Source organism: Cherax quadricarinatus, chromosome 63 (assembly GCF_038502225.1).
Source record: "Cherax quadricarinatus isolate ZL_2023a chromosome 63, ASM3850222v1, whole genome shotgun sequence".
NCBI lineage: Eukaryota > Metazoa > Arthropoda > Malacostraca > Decapoda > Parastacidae > Cherax > Cherax quadricarinatus.
The window spans coordinates 15,660,752-15,686,984 of NC_091354.1; the positions used below are offsets into that span (position 1 = coordinate 15,660,752).

General features: G+C 41.7%; 1 protein-coding gene across 2 annotated transcripts in view; it reads left to right on the forward strand.

Moving 5' to 3' along the window:
- Ltn1 (E3 ubiquitin-protein ligase listerin) overlaps window positions 1-26,233 on the forward strand; it is a gene marked incomplete at its 5' end in the record, with an annotated part of 147,904 nt that overhangs the window by 102,815 nt on the left and 18,856 nt on the right. Inside the window, 2 exon segments of one of the 2 annotated variants that reach the window (XM_070098650.1) lie at window positions 624-841; window positions 2,294-2,464. In XM_070098650.1, the coding sequence (XP_069954751.1) occupies window positions 624-841; window positions 2,294-2,464 (389 nt within the window). 2 annotated transcript variants of the gene reach the window in all.

A 26,233-nucleotide genomic window follows, 5' to 3' on the forward strand; every position in this document is an offset into this window, starting at 1 on the left:
ATGTATAGTCCCTTTATATAAAGGGAAGGGTGACAAAAGAGATTGAAAAAATTATAGAGGAATAAGTTTACTGAGTATACCAGGAAAAGTATACAGTAGGGGTATAATTGAAAGAATTAGAGGTAAGACAGAATGTAGGATTGTGGATGAACAAGGAGGTTTTAGAGTGGGTAGGGGATGTGTAGATCAAGTGTTTACATTAAAGCATATATGTGAACAGTATTTAGATAAAGGTAGAGAAGTTTTTATTGCATTTATTTATTTAGAAAAGGAATGCTGTAAAGAGCTTTTATGAGGATAGTGAGGCTCAGGTTAGGGTGTGTATAAGAGAGGAAGACTACTTCAATGTGTGAGCGTGATAGATAGGAGTAAATGGAGACGAATGGTATTTGGGACCTGACGAGCTGTTGGAGTGTGAGCAGGGTAATATTTAGTGAAAGGATTCAGGGAAACCGGTTATTTTTATGTAGCCGGACTTGAGTCCTGGAAATGGGAAGTACAATGCCTGCACTCTAAAGGAGGGGTTCAGGATATTGGCAGTTTAGAGGGATGTGTTGTGTATCTTTATACGTATATGCTTCTAAAGTGTTGTATTCTGAGCACCTGTATTTTTTTTCCTACAGCAAATACTACATCTCAGTTGCTGGCTCATCAAGCATGTAAGGTATATTATGAATGTGTTAGTCGCATCCCTGCTGCAGTCAGACAGTGGTTTATCAGCCTGGATCGACACTTTCAACCAGTAGTTGATGGCTTTACCACCACCTATGTTTCTCCACTTCTAATTAATCAAGAAATGTCAGCAATAAACAACTCTTCTACAAAGTTTGATAATATGACGGTAAGAACTTTGTATTCATGTTCATATTGTAACTTTTTTGTCAAGTATACTTTGATGCAAAGGTAGAATTTTATTTTTTTAATACCAGGCATCTCCCACCAAGGTAGAGTGACCCCCAAAAAAGAAGAAACACTTTTATCATCACTCACTCCATCAGTATCTTACCAGAGGCATGCTGACATTACAGCTCAGATGCCCCTCCAAACTGCAGTATCCTCACCCCTCCTTCAGAGTGCAGGCTGAGTACTTCCAGCTTTGGCTAACCAGTTTCTCTGAATCCCTTTATAAATGTCACCTTCCTCACACTCCAATAGCACTTGCCTTCATTCACGCCTATCTAACATGGTCACACATGCCTGTTGGACATCCAAGCCCCATGCATGCAAAACTTTCTTGACTCCCTCCCTCCAACTTTTCCTAGGATGACCCCTACCCTTTCATCCATTACAGATTTATGCACCCTCCCAGCTATCATATTTTGTTCCATCTTCTCTGTATGTCCAAACCACCTCAGTAACCCCTCCTCAACTCTCTAGATAATACTTTTAGTAACCCACACCTTTTAATCTCCAAATTATGAATTCTCTGCATAATATTCACACCACACCTTGCCCTCAGACATGGCATCTTCTCTGCCTGCCTGCAGCCGCTTCCTCGCTGCAGTGATTAAAACCCATAACTTCACACTATATAAGTGTTGGTACCACTATGCTGTGATTGCTCTGATACATTCTCCATTTTGCCTCCACGGATAATGTTCTTTGTGTCCACAAATGCCTCGGTGTTCTTTTAAATTACAAAATAATGGATAAGTTAACTATACCAGATCACCTACTGTATCTGCACTGCCTCTTCCATAGGAAAGAGGCCATAGAAGCTGCCACAGCAACACACAGTTGCACTGTGGCTGCTGTTCCTGTTACTCTAACTACCACTGCTGTTGCTGCTACAGCTGTTGTTGCTCTAGATGCTACTGCTGTTGCTGCTCTGGATGATATTGCTGTTGCTATTACTGCTGCTGCTGTTTCAGTTGCTGTTGCTGTAACTGCTGCTACTGCTCTTTGTTCCTCTCCCTCATCTTCCTCATCATATTGCTCCTTTCTCCCCCCCCCCCTCTTCCTCCTGCACATTAACTTAAATGTGATATTTATTATATCTTGTGTGCTTGTTAGACTTATTAGTTTTCATTGTTATTTTAATTTTGACTTGGAATTGCTAGTGTGTACTGTTGTATTACATTTATTGCAAAAGTACTGAATAATCATAAAGGTCAAAGCATTTTGTAAATCCTACAATTTCCTTCTTTTTCCTCCTTTTTGTTTGTCTTCTCCTGCTTCTTCCTTTTTTCCTTCTTTCCCTCCTCATCCCTCTTCCTCCCTCCTCTTCCTTGCCCTCCAAGAGTTGTTAGTTCTTTTTTAAAAATTTGTTCTTTTCTTTCATGTATCCATACAGGTGAAAGCCCGGCCAGGAGCAAGAGAAGTGGTGGCCACATATACCATAGATGAAGCCAGTATGGAGCTGATTCTTCGTATGGCTCCAAATCACCCACTCTCTACAGTCACTGTGGATGATCATCGTAGAGTTGGGGTTTCTGTTGCTCAGTGGCGAAATTGGCTTCTTGGAGTACGTTTGATATTCCTAAGTCCCTAACCATCAGTAGATTTTTCTTCATCATCATCATCATCATCATCGTCATCGTCATCGTCATCGTCATTGCCACCGCCACCGGGTGGCCCAAAAAGAAAAACGAAAGTTTCTCTTTTTAAATTTAGTAATTTATACAGGAGAAGGGGTTACTAGCCCCTTGCTCCCAGCATTTTAGTTGCCTCTTACAACACACATGGCTTACAGAGGAAGAATTCTGTTCCACTTCCCCATGGAGATAAGGGGAAATAAACAAGAACTAGAAAGAAAATAGAAGAAAACCCAGAGGGGTGTGTATATATATGCTTGTACATGTATGTGTAGTGTGACCTAAGTGTAAGTAGAAGTAGCAAGATGTACCTGAAATCTTGCATGTTTATGAGACAGAAAAAAGGACACCAGCAATCCTACCATCATGTAAAACAATTACAGGCTTTCATTTTACATTCACTTGGCAGGACGGTAGTACCTCCCTGGGCGGTTGCTGTCTACCAACCTACTACCTTTATAGTAGATTTGTGTGGTTGATAAATTCTGTAGTTCTCTTTGAATGTAAGGTATCTCAAGTACAATATAATTACAATACAGTGTAAGTTTTTCACTTGGTATGGTACTGGTGTGATGTTCATATTATTTGGTGAGTCAAGTAACATACCATTTGGTATGGCCAACACCTGGATGGGGGGACTGCATGGATATAGCCTTACCCTTGTCAAGGGTTACTTTGCTAAGCTATGCATTACCTGTTTCCAATGTGGGTATAGTATACCCTATACAAGTCCCCCTCAACATTCGCGAGGGTTAGGGGATCAAGAACCTCGCGAATGTTGAAAAATGGCGAATGTTTGGTGCCCCAATATGTTGTAGGAAAATATAATACAATACTGCTTCCTTAACCCATTGAACCATGAACAATCATAAAATACGTGAAAATATCATAAAATATTGTACTACAGTAGACTGTCATTTATAAAAGTGAATATGTAATTGTAGTTCATTGTCGTGATATATTACTGCTTAAGACTACAAATGCAATAGAAATAATAGGATTTCTTACCTTAAATTGTGGGTAATGGTGTGTGTGGATGATTGTGGAGAAAGTGGATATGGATGGTGTGGCCCTACTGGGCTGGGGTGGATGGTTGTTGGTTGTCGACAGAAGTGGATGGTAGAGGTTCTGGTACTGAAGTCGATGGTTGTATTGGAGTGTGCATAAATTCTGTAATGGATCTCTTGGCTCTTTTACCCTGCAATACATTATACAGCTGATGGTAAGGCATCATCAGCTGGTCTAGACCCCATTTCAAAGCACTGCTTCTAGATTTGTCAGGGTCCTCATCAGTGAAAAAGTCTGCTAGTTTAGCAGCAGCATGGAACTGCTCACGTAACTGCTGCAATGTTTTTCTTCAGGTTCTTCTTCATCTTATATTATCTCCCTCCCTTGTATCTGTGCATCGAGCTCTGCCAACATTTCCTCTGGACGCCTGTCCTCATCATCATCTTCTAAGAGCTCATTCACATCTTCTTCATTCATATCCTCAAAACCATCACCTGGTAATCTCTTTGCCAGCTGAACAATTTCCTGAACCTGTCTCTCAAGCAAGGGAAAACCAGTGAAATAATTAACCACAGAATTTCACAACTTTCCTCAGCCTGCATTAATGTTGATTGGGGCACTTCATTCCATGCACTTTTAGCATAGCTGATAGCATCTGCAATGTTAAATTTATTCCAGAAGCTTGGTACTGCCAAGTTGGAATCAGAGTCCATTGATGCAACTAGTTTTTTCATAACAGTTTTTGTGTAGTTACATTTGAATGACTTGATAACTCCCCGATCCAGTGGTTGTATTAGAGATGTTGTATTTGAAGGTAAAAATACAACTTTTACATGTGGGATCACATCCAGCAAAGCTTGTGGATGAGTAGGGGAATTATCAGGAATGAAGAGAGCCTTAAATGCAAGGTTCTTGCTGTGCTGGTAAAACTTGACTTCAGGAATAAAGTGATGCTTAAACCAATAAATAAATATTTCCTCTGTCATCCATGCTGACTGGTTTGACCTCCAAATTACTGGTAAGGTATTTTTATCTACACCTTTCAAAGCATGAGGATTCGTGGAGCAGTAGATAACCTTGGGCTTACACTTGAAATCACCTGATGCATTATCGCAAAGGAGCAAGGTGAAGTGATCCTTTGCTGTCTTGAAGCCAGGTACACTCTTCTCTTGCTAACTGATATAAGTTCGTGTTGGCATTTTTTCCCAAAAAACGCTTGTCTCATCAGCATTAAACACAATGTGGGTCATAGCCACCCTCAGAAATAATTTCCTGCAATTCAGCAGGGAAATGACTTGCTGCTGTATGATCAGCTGAAGCACTTGCACTAGAAAGCTTAATATTATGTAACTTATGCAACTTAAAGGTGTGGAACCAGCCTGTGCTAAACACACACTTTTTCAGGCCTTCCTTATCACACACTGCTTTAAACAACTGTAAGGCCTTTTCCCTAATTAAGAGGAAATGAAGTGGTGCACCTTTCTTTGTCTTTTGTTCAGTCCACTCAAGCAACAAGTTTTCTGTTTTATTTACCTGTTGGGACCTACATGTCATTCTTTTCATGAGATGACATTTTGGGTTATTCATTACACAAGCTCGTATATTCACCTCGTTCTTTTTAATTGTACGAACTGACACTTCATTAAGGCCATAAGCCCTCACTATGTCCACCACATGTGATCCACTCTTAAGCTTATCCAATATCTCAATTTTCTTTGCGGTTCTTAGACTTGAACGCTTAAACCTTTTCTTGTCACTTTCAGCAACACTTGTATGCTTACTGTGTGGCATGATTGCTTGGCAGATTTAACAAATGGCAATAAGAATATGTAGTACGATGAATGTAAATAAACACAGCGAGGTTCCCAAGTATCTTCGTCCTACATGCATATGAACCAAACTGGAAGCTGGGAGCATGGTGTGGGTGGCGGGGGGGGATGGCGGTAGGCCTCCCCCATTAATTCCATGGCATAACCCACCGTGGGCGACCGCAGGCTCGAAATTTTTTCCCCTCGCGAATCGTGTTAAATTGATTTTACAACATGTTAAATAAAATTGTGTCGTAATTCTTCAGTCGTGCTATACTCAAATCCTGCCAGATAAACTCGTGCTAAATGACGGTCTACTGTATATACATACACGTCATGGTTTAATAACATGTATGTTATTAAATACCACTGCCTGGACATCAAATGAATAACGTCACAGTGGATAGCATATTTTTCATATGCAATGAGTCAGAACGAAATGCAGTAGAACCTCGGCTTACGAATGCCCCACCAAGCGAATTTTTCAGGATACAAACCGTCATTCAGTCGATTTTTCGCTTTTGGATACGAAGGAAATTTCAGGATGTGAACTTTCCCCTCGAGGGAGGTTCCTTAACCCCTTGACTGTCGCAACCCCTAATCCTGAGGTGTCTCCTGGTGTCGCAAATTTTAAAAAAAAAAAAAAAAAATTTAATGAAATGATAGAGAATCTTTTCCCGATTGTAATGACACCAAAAAAAAACGAAATTTGATGGAAAACTCATGGAGTTATGCTCTCCCAAAGTTAGTGACCTCGGCAATATTTACAAATCGGCGATTTCGCCCACTTTGAGCCCAATTTTCGGCTAATTCCATTGTTCTAGTCGACCAAACTCATAGCTATTTCAACAATGCAGACATACCTGGCTCTAAAATAACATTTTCTTTGTTCATCAGTCATCTCTCGAGGCCCCTCTGATATTACTCTTGCTTTCTATTTTGAATTTTTATTCAAACAAAAAATAGAAGACTTACTATTATGCAGACTACTGCAATACTGTAATAATTGTATAAATAACATCAACCCATTTATGACTGCATATTAGAATGGCTAGTTGGACATTTATTGGACAATGACATCATTTGTTTACTTTTGAACATTGGCAAAAATCAAACATTTCCCCTACTTTGAGCTCCATTTCCAGGTTCCTCTTATAGTAAAATCAATCAAAATCACCTCTATTTCTATAATATGTTTTCCATTCTATCAAATGAGACCAAGAAAATGAGAATACAACCATAAATACTATACGAAAATAGACCACAAAGTGGGAATTTTATTAAAAAAAAACGGTCGGAGTTTTTCTCATTATGCACTGCGTGCTCCAGGATTTTTTTTATATGGTGCACACTGACCACACAGACCCATTCTATCACATGTGGGCCTACCAGCTTTCTCCTGCTTGATTTGAAGCCGCTAGAATTTGAGTATACGTCAAACACGGTACCTCGTAAGACGTATATATACGGCCACGACAGTCAAAGGGTTAAAAAAAAAAAAATTTCTTATGAAATGATAGAGAATCTTTTCCCGATTGTAATGATACCAAAAAAAAAAACGAAATTTGATGGAAAACTGATGGAATTACGCTCTCGCGAAGTTAGCGACCTCGGCGATATTTGCAAATTGGCGATTTCGCCCACTTTGACCCTATTTTTGGCTAATTCCATTGTTCCAGTCGACCAAACTCATAGCTATTTCTTTAGAACTCCATTTTTTCTATCGATTAAGTACAAGAAACTGCCCATTTACCGATTCAACTACCCAATAAAGTGGTCAGAAATTTACAATTTGGTCAGTTTTATGAAAATTAAAGAATATGACAATTTCAAAATAAGGTCCAGAATGAACAATGCAGACATTCCTGGCTCTAAAATAACATTTTTCTTTGTTCATCAGTCATCTCTCGAGGCCCCTCTGATATTACTCTTGCTTTCTATTTTGAATTTTTATTCAAACAAAAAATAGAAGATTTACTGTTATCCATACTACTGCAATGCTGTAATAATTGTACAGAAAATCTCAACCCATTCATGACTGCATATTAGAATGGCTAGTTGGACATTTATTGGACAATGACATTATTTGTTTACTTTTGAACATTGGCAAAAATCAAACATTTCCCCTACTTTGAGCTCCATTTCCAGGTTCTTTTTATAGTAAAACCAATCAAAATCACCTCTATTTCTATAATATGTTTTCCATTCTATCAAATGAGACCAAGAAAATGAGAATACAGTGGACCCCCGGTAACGAACTTTTTTCATTCCAGTAGTATGTTCAGGTGCCAGTACTGACCGAATTTTTTCCCATAAGGAATATTGTGAAGTAGGTTAGTCCATTTCAGACCCCCAAACATACACGTACAAACGCACTTACATAAATACACTTACATAATTGGTCGCATTTGGAGGTGATCGTTAAGCGGGGTTCCACTGTACAACCATAAATTCTATACGAAAATAGACCACAAAGTGAGCATTTTAATTAAAAAAACGGTCAGTTTTTTTTTTCTCATTATGCACTGTGTGCTCCAGGATTCTCTCACATGTGGGTCTACCAGCTTTCTCCTGCTTGATTTGAAGCCGTTAGAATTTATGAGTATATATACATCAAACATGGCACCTCCTAAGACGTACATATACGACCAAAACAGTCATAGGGTTGAACAAGTTAATAAATAAAATACAGTGGACCCCCGGTTTATGATATTATTTCATTCCAGAAGTATGTTCAGGTGCCAGTACTGACCGAATTTGTTCCCATAAGGAATATTATGAATTAGATTAGTCCATTTCAGACCCCCAAACGTACACATACAAACGCACTGACATAAATACACTTATATAATTGTCACATTGGGAGCTGATCGTAAACCGGGGGTCCACTGTACTTATTTCTTTGCAAAGGTTACGATATGTGTTTAACCCCTTCGGGGTCCAAGGCCAAAATCTGAAGTGGTGCCCCAGTGTCCAAGAATTTTCCAAAAAAAAAATTTGTTATTTTTTCTTATGAAATGGTAGAGAATCCTTTTGTGAAGGCAATAAAACAAAAAGTACGAAATTTGATGGAAAATTGACGAAATTATGCTCTCGCGAATTTTGATGTGTCAGCGATATTTACGAATCGGCGATTTTGCCGACTTTGACTCCCATTTTAGGCCAATTACATCATTCCAGTTGACCAAATTCTTAGCTATTTCACTAGTATTACTTCTATTCTATCGATTGATCTCAAGAAATCGCCAAGTCAACTGTTTCAACTACAAAATAAAGTGATTGGAAATTGATAATTTGGCCAATTTAACACAAAGTTCAAAATATTCCAATTTCAAAATAGCATCCAGAATAAACAATGTAGGCATTCCTGGCAATAAACTAACATTTCCTCTGTTCATTAGTTACGTTTTGAGGCTTTACAAATAAATCCCATTTTGATTTTTTATTCACATAATGAATTTTTATTCACACCAAAAAATAGAAGATTTACTGTTATGCAGTATTGTAACAATTGTATAAATATCATCACCACATTTGTGAATGTATATTAGACCCACCAGCTGGCGTGTATTAGACGTGTGAGGTCGTTTGTTTACTCTTGAACATCGGAAATTAATTAACATTTCCGCTAATTTGAGCTCAGTTTCAAGCCATTTCCAGTGCTAAAACCAATCAAAATCATTTCTATTTCTGTAATATGTCTTCCATTCTATCAAATGAGACCAAGAAATTGCAAATACAACTTTAAAAAACATACAAAAAAATACTGCAAAGTTGCTGTTTTAATCGAAAATCTTGGTTTCAGTTTTTTTTCTCTCATTATACACAGTGTGCTGCAGGATTTGTTTTATGTGGTGCACACATACCACATAGATGTATTCTCTCATATCTAGGCCCAAGTGTACCACTCACAGTTTATCAGAGTGAGCTGAGCTCATGACGTAGATCTACGGTTTGGACCCTGAACCCTCTTCAAGGGGGGCTCCTTGGCGTGGTGAAGAGGCTCTTGGTCTGAGGAATTAGCCCTGTCGGTCTTCTTCCTCAGACCGAACCTAATTACCCCCCATTCTCCCCTCCCCTATCCCATCCTCCCCATCCTCCCCTTTTTCCATTCCTCCTCCTCCTCCTCACCCCTCCCTTTTGCCCTTCCTCTTTTTAGCCTTCGTGATTTCTCCCACAGGCGCGCTAGTTCCTAGGTAGGGGAAAGGACACCGGGGTCCATCCCATTCCGTTGAGGTTTCTTGGCGGTGGCGTAGTTTGCCGTGGAATCTGGATTGCCTTGGGATGTCCCGATCCCTCTCCGGTATCCCGGAGTAGCTTTGGGTGTCTTTTGGGCGACGGGTGTATCTCTGGAAGCCACCTTTCGGATTCCGGGGGTGGTGGCTGAAGGAGGTATGCTTTGTGGCGGATATCCGGCCGCCCTCTCTTTTGTCCACCGAGGTAGCTCGGCAGATGTGAGGTTGCTATCCCAGATTGCTGGTTTACTGGCATGAAGGGTAGGGTATGGCACGGGTTCCATGCTGCATCTGCGCTACTAGCGGTGTCGAGTCCTCTTGGGCGCGGAGGGAGATTTCTGGCCCTTTCATTCCTCCTAGGAACTATCCCTCCCCGGTCCCCCCTTTTTTTTTCTTTTTTTTGTTTTTATTTTCTTTTCTTCTTTCTTTTTTTTTCTTAAAAACAAAAAGAAAGAAGTAACCTAACCATGGCAGCCCTAGTCCATGAACCTAGTACCCCCGGGCCCCTTCTTGATACCGCACCCCGTTCTGACCCCGCCTCGTCTTTGGACCACTCTTCAGACATTCCTCATGCCTCTGTACCTATTGCCGGTGCTGTTTCCTCACCCGCTTCAGGTACTGAGGCCTCGACTGACTCCTTCGATTTATCAGACCTTCGCTCTCCTCTGACTATGCTTCCGGCCTCTCCCTCTACGGTGCGGCAATTTTCAAATCGCCGACCCGTTCCACGTCGGACCAACTCTGGTCCCACGCCTAAACGTCAACGACAATTACCTGCTGATGATACTTCTCCACCTTCACCTTCTCGTTCTTCTCAGAAACGATTGACACGTCCTTCACTACCTTTCCACGCTCAGTTTCAGACTGAACAGTGGACTAAATTCTTCACTTTACGACCAACTTCCTCTACTGCCTATCTTTCTGACCATAGTATTGGCAAGGCACTCCTACGCCATGTTGGTAAAGATATTTCTTTTCATGCTCTTAAGAGCGGTACGCGCATCATTACCGTACAGAATGCTACCCAGGCTCGTGAGCTCTCTCGTCTTTCCCATATAGATACTGTTCCTGTCACCCTTGAAAAACATCATTCCCTCAATTCTTGTAGTGGTACCGTTATTCTGCCCCATACCATAGTTCAACAAAATTTCCAGACATGTGGCACCGACATTCTCGAACAGCTGGAACTCCAAGATCTCCCAATCCTCAAGGTAGACACTTACGTTCTTCCTGCCCGTGGGCGGAGACGATACCCTAGCAATGTGGCTCGTTTAACTTTTGACAGCCGAGAACTCCCATCCTCCGTTTATATAGCAGGACATCGGTTACAAGTTCGAAAGGTGATCCCTACACCACAACAGTGTAGAAATTGCTGGCGATTTGGCCATCCAGCGAAATATTGCAGATCTATCGCCGAATGCCCAGTCTGTGGTGCCGATGACCATTCTAATACGTCTTGCAATCGATCTCCCTCTTGCCTTAACTGTCATGAGGCTCACCCTTCGTACTCTCGCCGTTGTCAGGTCTATTTAAACGAGCGGGAAATCCGTTACCTCAAAGAGACAGAAGGTCTCCCTTATGCCATGGCAGTTTCTCATCTCCGCCTCCAAGGGAGACTCCCACGTGTTTCTTATTCCCGTGTTTCAAAACGTCCCCCCACTTCTGGTATCCCATCTTCTACACCCACCTCTGTGGTTACCTCTCCCATAATCACTCCTGTATCTAATCCTTTTGCTGTCCTCGGCTCAGACGTCCCTACTTCAACGCCTCAGTCTAATCTCGCTTCTTCGAGTTCTCTCTTACAAGCCTCAGTATCGACGAGACCTCGTACGACACCTCTTCCCAATCGTCCCTCTACTTCTCAAAAGTCAAAAAAAGGTCCGGTAACACCTCCTACCCATCTTCCACCTCCTCATTTTACCCTCCCTGTCTCTGTCCCTAGTTCTTCCCCTCTCACTGGCTCGGTTACAAGTGCAGAGGTTCACCCTCCTCCTCGTAATGTACCTTCCTCCCCTGTTCCCTCCCAAGTTTCTTCCTCTTCTGCCACCTCCCAGGTTCCTGTCTCTTCTGTCCCCTGCCACGCTTCTCCAGTTCCCTCCACCCTTTCGCCCCCCCCTACCTTGGTACAGTCCAATACAGTTCCAATCTTTACTCATCCTCCCCCTACCATTCCCAATATTGTCTCCCATACGACATCTCTGAATTCCGAAACACTTGAAGCAATCTCTGAATATATTGCAGAGACCAAACCATCAATGGACACTGATCCACCTTCCGCTCTTTCTCTCTCCTCTGCTCCATCTGCGCAACTCCTTTCTTCACAGCGCACCGTTCCTTCGCTGCTTGAACATTTTCCACTGCCTCCGCATGTGGACTTTTCTAACCCTTCTAGTCCGTAGGAACCCTTACCTGCGGATTTCAAGTATCTTTATCATTGCCAATCATGGCCTTTTTACAGTGGAATATACGCGGCCTCAGGGGTAATCGGGGTGAGCTTCAGATGTTACTCTCCCAGTTTGCCCCTGTTGGTGTTTGCTTACAGGAACCAAAATTACACTCTGCTGTTATTTCTCACATCTCAGGCTATAATTTGTTGTATTCTTCAGATCCTTTTCCTGATGGGACCTTTAATGAAAGTGCCCTTCTTCTCCGCACTGATATTCCGTACCATCAACTATTTATTCATACTTCGCTGCATTACACAGCAGCCCGTATCCACTTACATAGGTGGTATACGCTCTGTTCTTTATATCTCTCTCCTTCTCGGGCATTATCTATTCCGGATTTTGCCTTCCTTGTTTCGTCATTACCGCCACCGATTCTGTTACTTGGTGATTTTAATGCCCACCATTTCCTCTGGGGAGGGTCTCACTGTGATTCCCGTGGAATTCAGTTAGAGGCTTTTCTTGCCACCCACCCCCTCCATGTTTTAAATACAGGTACTCACACCCATTTTGATCCTCGGACTCATACTCTCTCTTGCATCGATCTCTCAGTTTGCTCTTCCTCCGCCGCATTAGACTTTACTTGGTCTGTTCTCCCGGACTTACATGACAGTGATCATTTCCCAATCATTCTTTCTTCCCCTTCATATTCGCCACCTCTTCGCACCCCACGCTGGCAATTTAATCGGGCAAATTGGAACCTTTACTCACACCTGACTGTTTTTAAAGAGGTTCCTTCTTCGTCCTCCATCGATGAGCTTTTACACCTCTTCTCGTCCTCCGTTTTCACCGCAGCTTCTCATTCTATACCCCAAACTTCGGGCAGGCATTCTCAGAAATGCGTGCCTTGGTGGTCTCCTGCTTGTGCTCGTGCAGTACGTTTGAAACGCGCTGCATGGGGCAGGTACCGGTACAATAGAACCACAGAGCGACTCCTTGATTTTAAACAGAAGCGTGCGATCGCTCGCCGTGTCATCCGTGACGCTAAACGCACTTGCTGGCGAGATTATGTCTCCACCATCACCTCTGCTTCCTCTATGAGTGCAGTCTGGAAAAAAGTACGAAAACTGAGTGGTAAATATTCTCCTGACCCGGCTCCTGTTCTGCGAGTTGCCGGTGTTGATATAGCAAACCCACTAGATGTTGCCAATGAAATTGGCAATCATCTGGTCCGTATTTCTCAGGGACTCCATCTATGCCCCTCATTTCTTTCCTCAAAGTCTGCCAGAGAGTTAGCACCCTTGGACTTTTCTTCTCTCAGAGAAGAACAGTATAATGTGCCTTTTACACTTCAAGAACTGGAGGCAACACTCTCAGCTTGTCGATCATCGGCAGCTGGGCCCGACGACATTCATATTCGTATGCTACAACATTTACATCAGTCAGCCCTTGCAGTCCTATTACGCCTTTACAATCTTATTTGGTCACAAGGAGTTCTTCCACAGCTGTGGAAATCCGCCATTGTTCTCCCTTTCCGCAAACCAGGCACTACGGGACATGAAACCTCCCACTATCGTCCCATTGCTCTTACCAGTGCAGTTTGCAAAGTAATGGAACGTCTAGTAAATAGACGTTTAGTGTGGTATTTAGAGACACACAACAGTCTCTCCACTCGTCAATATGGCTTTCGTAAGGGACGTTCTACCATAGACCCCTTACTGCGCTTGGATACGTATGTTCGTAATGCCTTTGCGAATAACCACTCAGTTATTGCCATATTTTTTGACCTTGAGAAGGCATATGACACAACTTGGAGGTATAATATTTTAGCCCAAGTCCACTCCTTAGGCCTTCGAGGCAATCTACCATCCTTCCTTAAGAACTTTTTAACTGACAGGCATTTCCGTGTTCGGGTTAATAATGTGCTCTCCCCGGACTTTGTCCAAGCTGAAGGTGTCCCCCAGGGATGTGTTCTGAGCACAACACTTTTTCTCCTTGCTATTAATGATTTGGCCTCTAGTCTTCCATCAAATATTTGGTCATCACTCTATGTTGATGACTTCGCTATTGCCTGTGCAGGCGCTGACTGTCACCTCCTTACAGTTTCTCTCCAGCATGCAGTCGACCGTGTTTCCAATTGGGCCACCACACATGGGTTTAAATTTTCCAGCACTAAAACCCACCAAATCACTTTCACTAGACGCTCTGTCATCTCTGATCATCCTTTGTACCTCTATGGCTCACGTATCCCTGAACGTGATACAGTCAAGTTTCTGGGCCTCCTCTTTGATCGTAGGTTATCCTGGAAACCTCACATTACCTCTCTGAAGGCAACTTGTCACAGCCGGCTGAACCTTCTTAAAACCCTTGCTCATCTTTCGTGGGGAGCTGATCGTCGAACCCTCCTTCACCTACATTCCACCCTTATTTTATCGAAACTTGATTATGGTGACCAGATCTATTCAGCGGCATCTCCTGCTACTCTCTCTAGCCTTAACCCCATTCATCACCAAGGATTACGTTTATGCCTTGGTGCTTTTCGCTCTTCCCCTGTCGAAAGCCTCTATGCAGAAGCGAACGTTCCATCCTTATCCGATCGCCGTGATGCCCATTGCCTGCGCTACTATGTACGCTCTCATGATCTCCGCAATCCTTCCATTTATAGAATGGTCACTGATATTAGTAGACATTCTTTATTTGTTCGCCGCCCCTGCTTACTCCGTCCCTTCTCTCTTCGCCTTCATTCGCTCTTGTCTTCTCTTCAACTACCACCTTTCTATGTACATGTAGCATCTCACTTTTCCCTACCCCCCTGGGAAGTTCCAGCTGTTCGAGTCTGTTCTTTCTCCCTCCCTTGCTCGAAAGCCCAACTGTCTACGGTCGCTTCCCGCTCTCTTTTTCTTGACCACTTTCACTCTCATTCTCATGCCATTGCTGTGTACACAGATGGCTCTAAGTCTTCTGACGGCGTAGGATTCGCAGCAGTGTTTCCAGACAGCGTCGTACAAGGGCATTTACTATCTTCAGCTAGTATTTTTACTGCTGAATTATATGCCATCCTTACAGCACTTATCCGTATTGCATCTATGCCTGTGTCATCATTTGTGGTTGTCTCAGACTCCCTTAGTGCTTTACAGGCTTTACAAAAATTTGATACACCTCACCCCTTAGTCCTCCGTATCCAACTTTGGCTACGCCGCATCTTTACTAAGCATAAAGATATTGTTTTTTGTTGGGTCCCTGGTCATGTTGACGTACAGGGCAATGAACAGGCAGACACTGCTGCGCGGTCAGCAGTACATGACCTACCAGTTTCTTATAGAGGTATTCCATGTACGGACTATTTTGCTGTAATATCTTCCCACCTTCACACCCGTTGGCAACAACGTTGGTCTACTATGCTCGGCAACAAACTTCAGTCTATTAAACCGAGTATAGGTTACTGGCCGTCTTCTTATCACCAGTGTCGAGGTTGGGAGACTACTCTCTCCCGTCTTCGCATTGGCCATACTCGTCTTACTCATGGATATCTCATGGAGAGGCGTCTTGCTCCTCTCTGTGAGAATTGCCAAGCTCCATTATCAGTCAGCCACATTCTGTTGGACTGCCCACTTTATCAACGAGCACGCAGAATTTACCTCTGTCGTCGTCTTCGCCCCGCTGCTCTCTCTTTACCTTCCCTTCTCGCTGATGGACCCACCTTTCATCCGGACTCTCTCATTGACTTTTTGACAACGACTGACTTACTTCACAAATTCTGATACTTTCAGCCCTTTCTACTTGTATCTCTTGCTACCCTCTACCCCCGTACTATCCCCTGCCCCGCTGTTTTCTGTAACCTGCTGATCATCCCCCCTCCCTTCTGCCATCCAATTCCCTTGCTTCCTTCCCTACCCTGCAGCGCTGTATAGCCCTTGTGGCTTAGCGCTTCTTTTTGATTATAATAATAATGGACCCTGAACGTAAAGCCGTAGATCTACGGGACGGACCCTGAAAGGGTTAAATATCATAATATGATTGGAGCAATGAAAGCCACTATCATGCTGAGACATTTCAGGCAGACTTAATCTAATACTAATAGACTACTAAAGTCTATACAGGTGAAAAGTGTACTAGTAGTGGTTACCAATGTTTTGCTGATGGTGGCACCAACTACTGGCAGCCTTTTGAAGTTTCTCCTTACTGTTGTTATTATTATACTGTATTATTGTTTGTAGTTTTTTTTTTTTTTCTTTCTTTCTTTCTTTCTTTCTTTCTCTTTTTCTCTTTTTCTCTCTTTCTCTTTTTCTCTCTTTTTCTCTCTTTTTCTCTCTTTTTCTCTCTTTTTCTCTCTTTTTCTCTCTTTTTCTCTCCTTTCTCTTCCTTTTCCCTCTTCCTTTCCTCCCTCCTCTTCTCTCTTTCTTCCCTCTCTTCCTTCCCTCTTTTTCTCCTCTCTCTTTCTCTCTCTTTTCTCTTTTCTCTCTTTTCTCTCTTTTTCTCTTTTTCTCTTTTCTCTTTTTCTCTTTTCTCTTTTCTCTCTTTTTCTCTTTTCTCTTTTCTTCTTTTTCTCTTTTTTCTTTTTCTTTTCTCTTTTTCTTTTTTTCTTTTTCTCTCTTTTTTCCTTTTTTTCTTTTTCTTTTCTTTTTTCTTTTTTTCTTTCTTTCCTTCTTTCTTCTTCTCCTTCTTTCTCCTTTCTTTCTTCTCCTTCTTTCTCTCCTCTTTCTTTCTTCTCCTCCTTCTCTTCTCCTTCTTCTTCTCCTCTTTCTTCTCCTTCTTCTCTCCTTCTTCTTCTCCTCTTTCTTCTTCTCCTTCTTCTCTCTCTCCTTCTCTTTCCTCCTCCTTCTTCCCCTCCTCCTTCTTCTCCTCCTTCTCTTTCTCCTTCTTCTTCCTTCTTCTTCTCCCTTCTTCTTCTCCTTCTTCTCTTCTCCTTCTTCTCTCTCCTTCTCTTTCCTCCTTCTTCTTCTCCTTCTTCTTCTCCTTCTTCTTCTCCTTCTTCTTCTCCTTCTTCTTCTCCTTCTTCTTCTCCTTCTTCTTCTACTTCTTCTTCTCCTTCTTCTTCTACTTCTTCTTCTTCTTCTTCTTCTTCTTCTTCTTCTTCTTCTTCTTCTTCTTCTTCTTCTTCTTCTTCTTCTTCTTCTTCTTCTTCTTCTTCTTCTTCTTCTTCTTCTTCAAGTCGGCCATCTCCCACTGAGTCAGGGTGACCCAAAAAGAAAGAAAATCCCCAAAAAGAAAATACTTTCATCATCATTCAACACTTTCACCTCACTCTCATATAATCACTGTTTTCGCAGAGGTGCTCAGAACACAACAGTATAGAAGCATATACGTATAAAGATACACAACATATCCCTCCGAACTGCTAATATCCCGAAACCCCTCCTATAGAGTGCAGGCATTGTACTTCCCATTTCCAGGACTCAAGTCTGGCTATATAAAAATAACCGGTTTCCCTGAATCCCTTCACTAAATATTACCCTGCACACACTCCAACAGATCGTCAGGTCCCAAATACCATTCATCTCCATTCACTCCTATCGAACACGCTCGTGCACGGCTGCTGGAAGTCCAAGCCCCTCGCCCACAAAACCTCCCTTACCCCTTCCTTCCAACCTTTTCGAGGACGACCCCTACCCCACTTTCCTTCTCCTACAGATTTAAATGCTCTCCATGTCATTCTATTTTGATCCATACTCTCTAAATGACCTAACCACCTCAACAACCCCTCTTCAGCCCTCTGACTAATACTTTCATTAACTCCACACCTTCTCCTAATTTTCTGCATAATATTTACACCACACATTGCCCTTAGACAGGACATCTCCACTGCCTCCAACTGCCTCTTCGCTGCTGCATTCACAACCCAAGTTTCACACCCATATAAGAGTGTTGGTACTACTATACTTTCATACATTCCCTTCTTTGCCTCCATAGACGTTTTTTGACTTCACAAGGAGGCCTGGTCTCAGACCGGGCCGCGGGGGCGTTGACCCCCGGAACTCTCTCCAGGTAAACATATACCTCAACGCACCACTCACCTTTTTTCCCTCATCAATTCTGTGATTAGCCTCATCCTTCATAAATCCATCCTCCGACACATCAACTCCCAAGTATTTGAAAACATTCACTTCTTCCATACTCCTCCTCCCAATTTGATATCAAATTTTTCTTTATCTAAATCATTTGATACCCTCATCACCTTACTCTTTTCTATGTTCACTTTCAACTTTCTACCTTTACACACACTCCCAAACTCATTAACTAACCTTTGCAATTTTTCTTTAGAATCTCCCATAAGCACAGTATCATCAGCAAAAAGTAACTGTGTCAATTCCCATTTTGTATTTGATTCCCCATAATTTAATCCCACCCCTCTCTCGAACACCCTAGCATTTACTTCTTTTACAACCTCATCTATAAATATATTAAACAACCATGGTGACCTTACACATCCTTGTTTAAGACCTACTTTTACCGGGAAGTAGTCTCCCTCTCTTCTACACACCCTAACCTGAGCCTCACTATCCTCATAAAAACTCTTTACAGCATTTAGTAACTTACCACCTATTCCATATACAGTGGACCCCCGGTTAACGATTTTAATCCGTGCAAGAGGGATAATTGTTATGCGAAATAATCGTTATGCGAATGAATTTTCCCCATAAGAAATAATGGAAATAAAATTAATCCGTGCAAGACGCCCAAAAGTATGAAAAAAATTTTTTTTTACTACATGAAATGTTAATTTTAATACACACAAACTGAAAAAGGCATGCACAATTACATGACACTTACTTTTATTGAAGATCTGGTGATGATTGATGGGATGGGAGGAGGGGAGAGCATTATCTTCTTACTGTTTAGAAGGGGAATCCCCTTCCATTACGACTTGAGGTAGCAAGTCCTTTTCCGGGGTTACTTCCCTTCTTCTTTTAATGCCACTAGGACCAGCTTGAGAGTCACTGGACCTCTGTCGCACAACAAATCTGTCCATAGAGCTCTGTACCTCCCGTTCCTTTACGATTTGTCTAAAATGGGCCACAACATTGTCATTGAAATAGTCACCAGCACGGCTTGCAACAGCTGTGTCAGGGTGATTTTCATCTATAAAGGTTTGCAGTTCAACCCACTGTGCACACATTTCCTTAATCTTTGAAGTAGGCACAATGGATTCCACAACTGGCATAGGCTTCTCAGGGTTAGCCCCAAACCCTTCAAAATCTTTCTTAATTTCCATACTAATTCTCACCCTTTTTACCACAGGGTTGGCACTAGAAGCTTTCTTGGGGCCCATGGTCACTTATTTTCCAGAAACAGCACCGAAAACACTGTAATAATACGAAATATTCCGAGTGTATGCTTGGATGTTACCGCGGAGGCTGGCTGGTAAACAATGGGACGGGCGGCACATGTGAGGGCACATTGGACGCGTCTCGGACGAAAATCGGTGAGCGGGTTTTTAATCGGTATGCGCGGCAAAAATTTTGCGATAAAAGTAAGCGGTATGCGGAAAAATCGCTATGTGATGCCATCGTTATGCGGGGGTCCACTGTACTTGCAACATCTGCCACATTGCTCCCGTATCCACTCTATCATATGCCTTTTCTAAATCCATAAATGCAATAAAAACTTCCCTACCTTTATCTAAATACTGTTCGCATATATGTTTCAGTGTAAACACTTGATCTACACATCCCCTACCCACTCTGAAACCTCCTTGCTCATCTGCAATCCTACATTCTGTCTTACCTCTAATTCTTTCAATTATAACCCTACTGTACACTTTTCCTGGTATACTCAGTAAACGTATTCCTCTATAATTTTTACAATCTCTTTTGTCCCCCTTCCATTTATATAAAGGGACTATACATGCTCTCCACCAATCCCTAGGTACCTTTCCCTCTTTCATACATTTATTAAACAAAAGTACCAACCACTCCAACACTATATCCCCCCTGCTTTTAACATTTCTGTCATGATCCCATCAGTTCCAGCTGCTTTACTCCCTTTCATTCTACGTAATGCCTCATGTACCTCCCCCACACTTACATTCTGCTCTTCTTCACTCCTAAAAGATGGTATACCTCCCTGGCCAGTGCATGAAATTACCACTTCCCTTTCTTCCTCAACATTTAAAAGTTCCTCAAAGTATTCTCGCCATCTTCCTAATACCTCCCTCTCCCCATCTACTAACTCCCCTACTCTGTTTTTAACTGACAAATCCATACGTTCCCTAGGCTTTCTTAACTTTTTTAACTCCAAAATTTTTTCTTATTTTCATTAAAATTTCTTGACAGTGCCTCTCCCATTCTATCATCTGCTCTCCTTTTGCACTCTCTCACCACTTTCTTCACCTTTCTTTTAATCTCCATATACTCTGCTCTTCTTATAACACTTCTGCTTTGTAAAAACCTCTCATAAGCTAACTTTTTCTCTTTTATCAAACCCTTTACTTCATCATTCCACCAATCACTCCTCTTTCCTCCTGCCCCCACCCTCCTATAACCACAAACTTCTGCCCCACATTCTAATACTGCATTTTTAAAACTCATCCAACCCTCTTCAACCCCCCACTACTGATCTTTGCACTAGCCCACCTTTCTGCCAATAGTCGCTTATATCTCACCCGAACTTCCTCCTCAATTAGTTTATACACGTTCACTTCCCTCCTACTTGTTGTTGCCACCTTCCTTTTGTCCCATCAACCTTTTATCCACCAATACATAATCTAACAAACTATTTTCATTATGTGCTACATCATACCTTGTATATTTATTTATCCTCTTTTTCATAAAATATGTATTACTTATTACCAAATCTCTTTCTACACATAGCTCAATTAAAGGCTCCCCATTTAAATTTACCCCTGGCACCCCAAATTTACCTACTACTCCCTCCACAACATTTTTACCCACTTTAGCATTGAAATCCCCAACCACAAGTACTTTCACACTTGGTTCAAAACTCCCCACGCATTCACTCAACATTTCCCAAAATCTCTCTCTCCTCTACACTTCTCTCTTCTCCAGGTGCATATATGCTTACTATAACCCACTTTTCACATCCAGCCTTTATTTTACTCCACATAATCCTTGAATTAATACATTTATAGTCCCTCTTTTCCTGCCATATCTTATCCTTCAACATTATTGCTACTCCTTCTTTAGCTCTAACTCTATTTGAAACCCCTGATATAATCCCATTTATTCCTCTCCACTGAAACTCTCCCATCTCCTTCACCTTTGTTTCACTTAAAGCCAGGACATCCAGCTTCTCACTCATAACATCCACAATCACCTCTTTCTTATCATTTGCACAACATCCATGCACATTCAGACTTCCCACTTTAACAATTTTCTTCTTATTCTTTTTAGTAATCTTTACAGGAAAAGGGGTTACTAGCCCATTGTTCCCGGCATTTTAGTTGACTTTTACAACATGCATGGCTTACGGAGGAAAGATTCTTGTTCCACTTCCCCATGGATATAAAAGGAAAAGTAATAAGACCAAGAACTATTAAGATAAAATCAAAGAAAACTCAGATGAGTGTGTATAAATAAATATGTACATGTATGTGTAGTGTGACCTAAGTGTAAGTAGAAGTAGCAAGACATACCTGTAATCTTGCATATTTATGAGACAGACAAAAGACGCCAGCAATCCTACCATTATGTAAAACAATTACAGGCTTTTGTTTTACACTCGGCAGGATGGTAGTACCTCCCTGGGTGGTTGCTCTCTACCAACCTACTACCTTTTATTATTATTATTGTTAGTGTTACAATAATAATTATTATTTTTATTACCATTATTATTAGTAGTAGTACGTACATGGTGAGGGGCTCTTGATCTAGGGAATTGGATCTGTGTTCCAGGTCCTTAAATTAATAATAGCAATAATTATTATAATAATAAGTAAGGATACTAATAATAATGATAATACATAATAGTACAATAATAATAATAATACATACTATGTATGTACTGCGTATAATTTAGTTTGACAACACCACCGCAATGGTCACCAGTGCACATGTGCTTACGGAGCTACCCTCGCGGTGCAAGGAATTCTCGTGGTTTCCTTACATTTCGTGCAGTTAATTCGCCAGATTTCTTTCTTCTAACCATGGGTCCTAAGGAAGAAGGTGCAAAGGACAGTGCCGAGAAGAAAAAGAGGACAATTTTCATGGAATTAAAGCAAGAAATGATTAATAAGCACAGACTGGGTATGAGGGTTGAGGACTTGGTGAGTTGAGTACAAGCGTAGCCCCTTTACTATATGTACCTATGGTTTAGCACTTCCCCATGATTATAATAATAATAATAATCTACTATATGTGCAGTACTAAAGCAGGAGTCTATAAAGGCTATAGCGCCAGCAAAGGGCATTGCAGTAATTGTTGACATGGTTGACGGAGAAACAGCTCACAGGAGATACGTCGTGTAGTGAGATAAACAAAAATTGTACATAGCAGTCCTTAACCCTTTGACTGTTTTGGTCGTATATATACTTCCTACGAGCAACCGTTTTTGACGTATATATACTCATAAATTCTAGTGACTTCAAATCAAGCAGGAGAAAGCTGGTAGGCCCACATGTGAGAGAATGGGTCTGTGTGCACCATATAAAAAAAAATCCTGCAGCACGTAGTGCATAATGAGAAAAAAAACTCCGATCTTTTTTTTTTTTTTTTTAATTAAAATGCCAACTTTGTGGTCTATTTTCATATGGTATTTATGGTTGTATTCTCGTTTTCTTGGTCTCATTTGATAGAATGGAAAACATAGAAATAGAGGTGATATTGATTGGTTTTGCTATGAAAAGAACCTTGAAATGGAGTTCAAAGTAGGAGAAATGTTTGATTTTTGCCAATGTTCAAAAGTAAACAAATAATGTCATTGTCCAATAAATGTCCAACTAGCCATTTTGATATGCTGTCACGAATGGGTTGACATTATTTATACAATTATTGTAATATTGCATAGTCTGCATAACAGTAAATCTTCTATTTTTTGTTTGAATAAAAATTCAAAATAGAAAGGAAAAGTAATATCAGAGGGGCCTGGAGATATGACTGATGAACAAAGAAAACATTATTTTAGAGCCAGGAATGTCTGCAGTGTTCATTTTGGACCCCATTTTGAAATCGTCATATTTTTTAATTTGCATGAAATTGGCCAAATTGCATATTTTTGACCACATTATTGGGTAGTTGAAATTGGTAAATGGGCAATTTCTTGTACTCAATCGATAGAACAAATGGAGTTCTAAAGAAATAGCTATGAGTTTGGTCGCCTGGAACAACGAAATTAGCCGGAAATATGGCTCAAAGTGGGCAGAATTGCCGATTCGTAAATATCGCCGAGGTCGCTAACTTCACGAGTGTAATTCCATAAGTTTTCCATCAAATTTCGTTCTTTTGGTGTCAGTATAATTGGGAAAAGGTTCTTTATCATTTCATAAGATTTTTTTTTTTTTTTTTTTCAGAAATTTTGCGACACCAGGAGACACCTCAGGATTTTGGGTTGCAACAGTCAAGGGGTTAAGTGCTCAATACAGCTAGGCATTAAAAAGGGTAAAAAAGTAACTTAAATACACAGTACATATAGTACTACCTTAATATAAGGCACTGGTCATCATTCCCTTACGCAACTTTTGTGTAAAAATGGCAGTAATGGCAAAAAAGTGGTAAAAGCACTGAACATAATGAACAATGGCTCAGTTGAACACCAATGAAAACATGGAACACCAAAAAGAGGTGCTGTGTACATAGGGCCCTCCTGTATTCGTGTCTATATATACGTGTGTATGTATGTATATTTTTTTTTTTTCAACAAGTCAGTCGCCTCTCACCTAGGCAGGGTGACCCAAAAAGAAAGAAAATCCCCAAAAAGAAAAATACTTTCATTCAACACTTTCACCTCACTCATACATAATCACTGTCTTTGTAGAGGCTCCCAGATACAACAGTTTAGAAGCATATATAAAGATATGTAACATATCCCTCCAAACTGCCAATATCCCAAACCCTTCCTTTAAAGTGCAGTCACTGTACAAAATAGATAAATGTATGTATATATGTATGCATGTATTTATGTATGTATATATGTATACCTGGAGAGGGTTTCAGGGGTCAACGCCCCCACGGCTCTTTCTGAAACCAAGCCTTGTATGCATGTATGTAAATATGCATACATGTAGGTATGCATGTATGTATATATGTTTGTATATATGTATGCAGGTATGTATGTATATGTATGTATATATGTACAGTATGCATGTACTTATATATATGTATGTTGGAAAGGTTGGAGGGAGACGGGTAAAGGAGGTTTTGTGTACAAGAGCATAGACATCCAGCAAGTGTGTGTGTGTTAAATATGAGTGGTTGGAGGCAAATGGTCTTTATGACTTAACCGGTTATGCTGTCGGAGTGTGAGCGAGATAACATTTATGAATGGATTCAGGGAAACCAGTTAACTGGACTTTGAGTCCAGTAGGTGGGAAGTACAGTGCCTGCACTCTGAAGGAAGGCTGGGGATATTTACAGTTTTGAATGTAGTATTGGTGCCTCTCTGACAGGACTGATGGAGTGAGTGATGGTGAAAGAGTTTCTTCTTTTTTTGGGGGGTCACCCTGCCTCAGTGGGAGATGGCCAGTGTGTTAAAAAAAATGTATACATACACACACACAAGGAGCTCACAAACTTCAGATGATAACATAGTTCACCCTGGATCATTATCAAATCACAAGTGAAACAGATAAAGCTAGAAAGTCATACAACAGGTCAAGTAAAAAAGGAAAGAAAAATCAGTGGTTAGGTCAAAGTTTCATGTTGTAGAGACTAACAGTGTACTGGATAAGACAAGTATCAACAGAAATATAATTAGGACTAAGATTCATGTTTGAAGTTTTGAGTATCTACCATTTCAACAAGATGGTCCTCTTCAAGGGGGGCTCCTTGGCGTGGTGAAGAGGCTCTTGGTCTGAGGAATTAGCCCTGTCGGTCTTCTTCCTCAGACCGAACCTAATTACCCCCCATTCTCCCCTCCCCTATCCCATCCTCCCCATCCTCCCCTTTTTCCATTCCTCCTCCTCCTCCTCACCCCTCCCTTTTGCCCTTCCTCTTTTTAGCCTTCGTGATTTCTCCCACAGGCGCGCTAGTTCCTAGGTAGGGGAAAGGACACCGGGGTCCATCCCATTCCGTTGAGGTTTCTTGGCGGTGGCGTAGTTTGCCGTGGAATCTGGATTGCCTAGGGATGTCCCGATCCCTCTCCGGTATCCCGGAGTAGCTTTGGTTGTCTTTTGGGCGACGGGTGTATCTCTGGAAGCCACCTTTCGGATTCCGGGGGTGGTGGCTGAAGGAGGTATGCTTTGTGGCGGATATCCGGCCGCCCTCTCTTTTGTCCACCGAGGTAGCTCGGCAGATGTGAGGTTGCTATCCCAGATTGCTGGTTTACTGGCATGAAGGGTAGGGTATGGCACGGGTTCCATGCTGCATCTGCGCTACTAGCGGTGTCGAGTCCTCTTGGGCGCGGAGGGAGATTTCTGGCCCTTTCATTCCTCCTAGGAACTATCCCTCCCCGGTCCCCCCTTTTTTTTTCTTTTTTTTATTTTTATTTTCTTTTCTTCTTTCTTTTTTTTTCTTAAAAACAAAAAGAAAGAAGTAACCTAACCATGGCAGCCCTAGTCCATGAACCTGGTACCCCCGGGCCCCTTCTTGATACCGCACCCCGTTCTGACCCCGCCTCGTCTTTGGACCACTCTTCAGACATTCCTCATGCCTCTGTACCTATTGCCGGTGCTGTTTCCTCACCCGCTTCAGGTACTGAGGCCTCGACTGACTCCTTCGATTTATCAGACCTTCGCTCTCCTCTGACTATGCTTCCGGCCTCTCCCTCTACGGTGCGGCAATTTTCAAATCGCCGACCCGTTCCACGTCGGACCAACTCTGGTCCCACGCCTAAACGTCAACGACAGTTACCTGCTGATGATACTTCTCCACCTTCACCTTCTCGTTCTTCTCAGAAACGATCGACACGTCCTTCACTACCTTTCCACGCTCAGTTTCAGACTGAACAGTGGACTAAATTCTTCACTTTACGACCAACTTCCTCTACTGCCTATCTTTCTGACCATAGTATTGGCAAGGCACTCCTACGCCATGTTGGTAAAGATATTTCTTTTCATGCTCTTAAGAGCGGTACGCGCATCATTACCGTACAGAATGCTACCCAGGCTCGTGAGCTCTCTCGTCTTTCCCATATAGATACTGTTCCTGTCACCC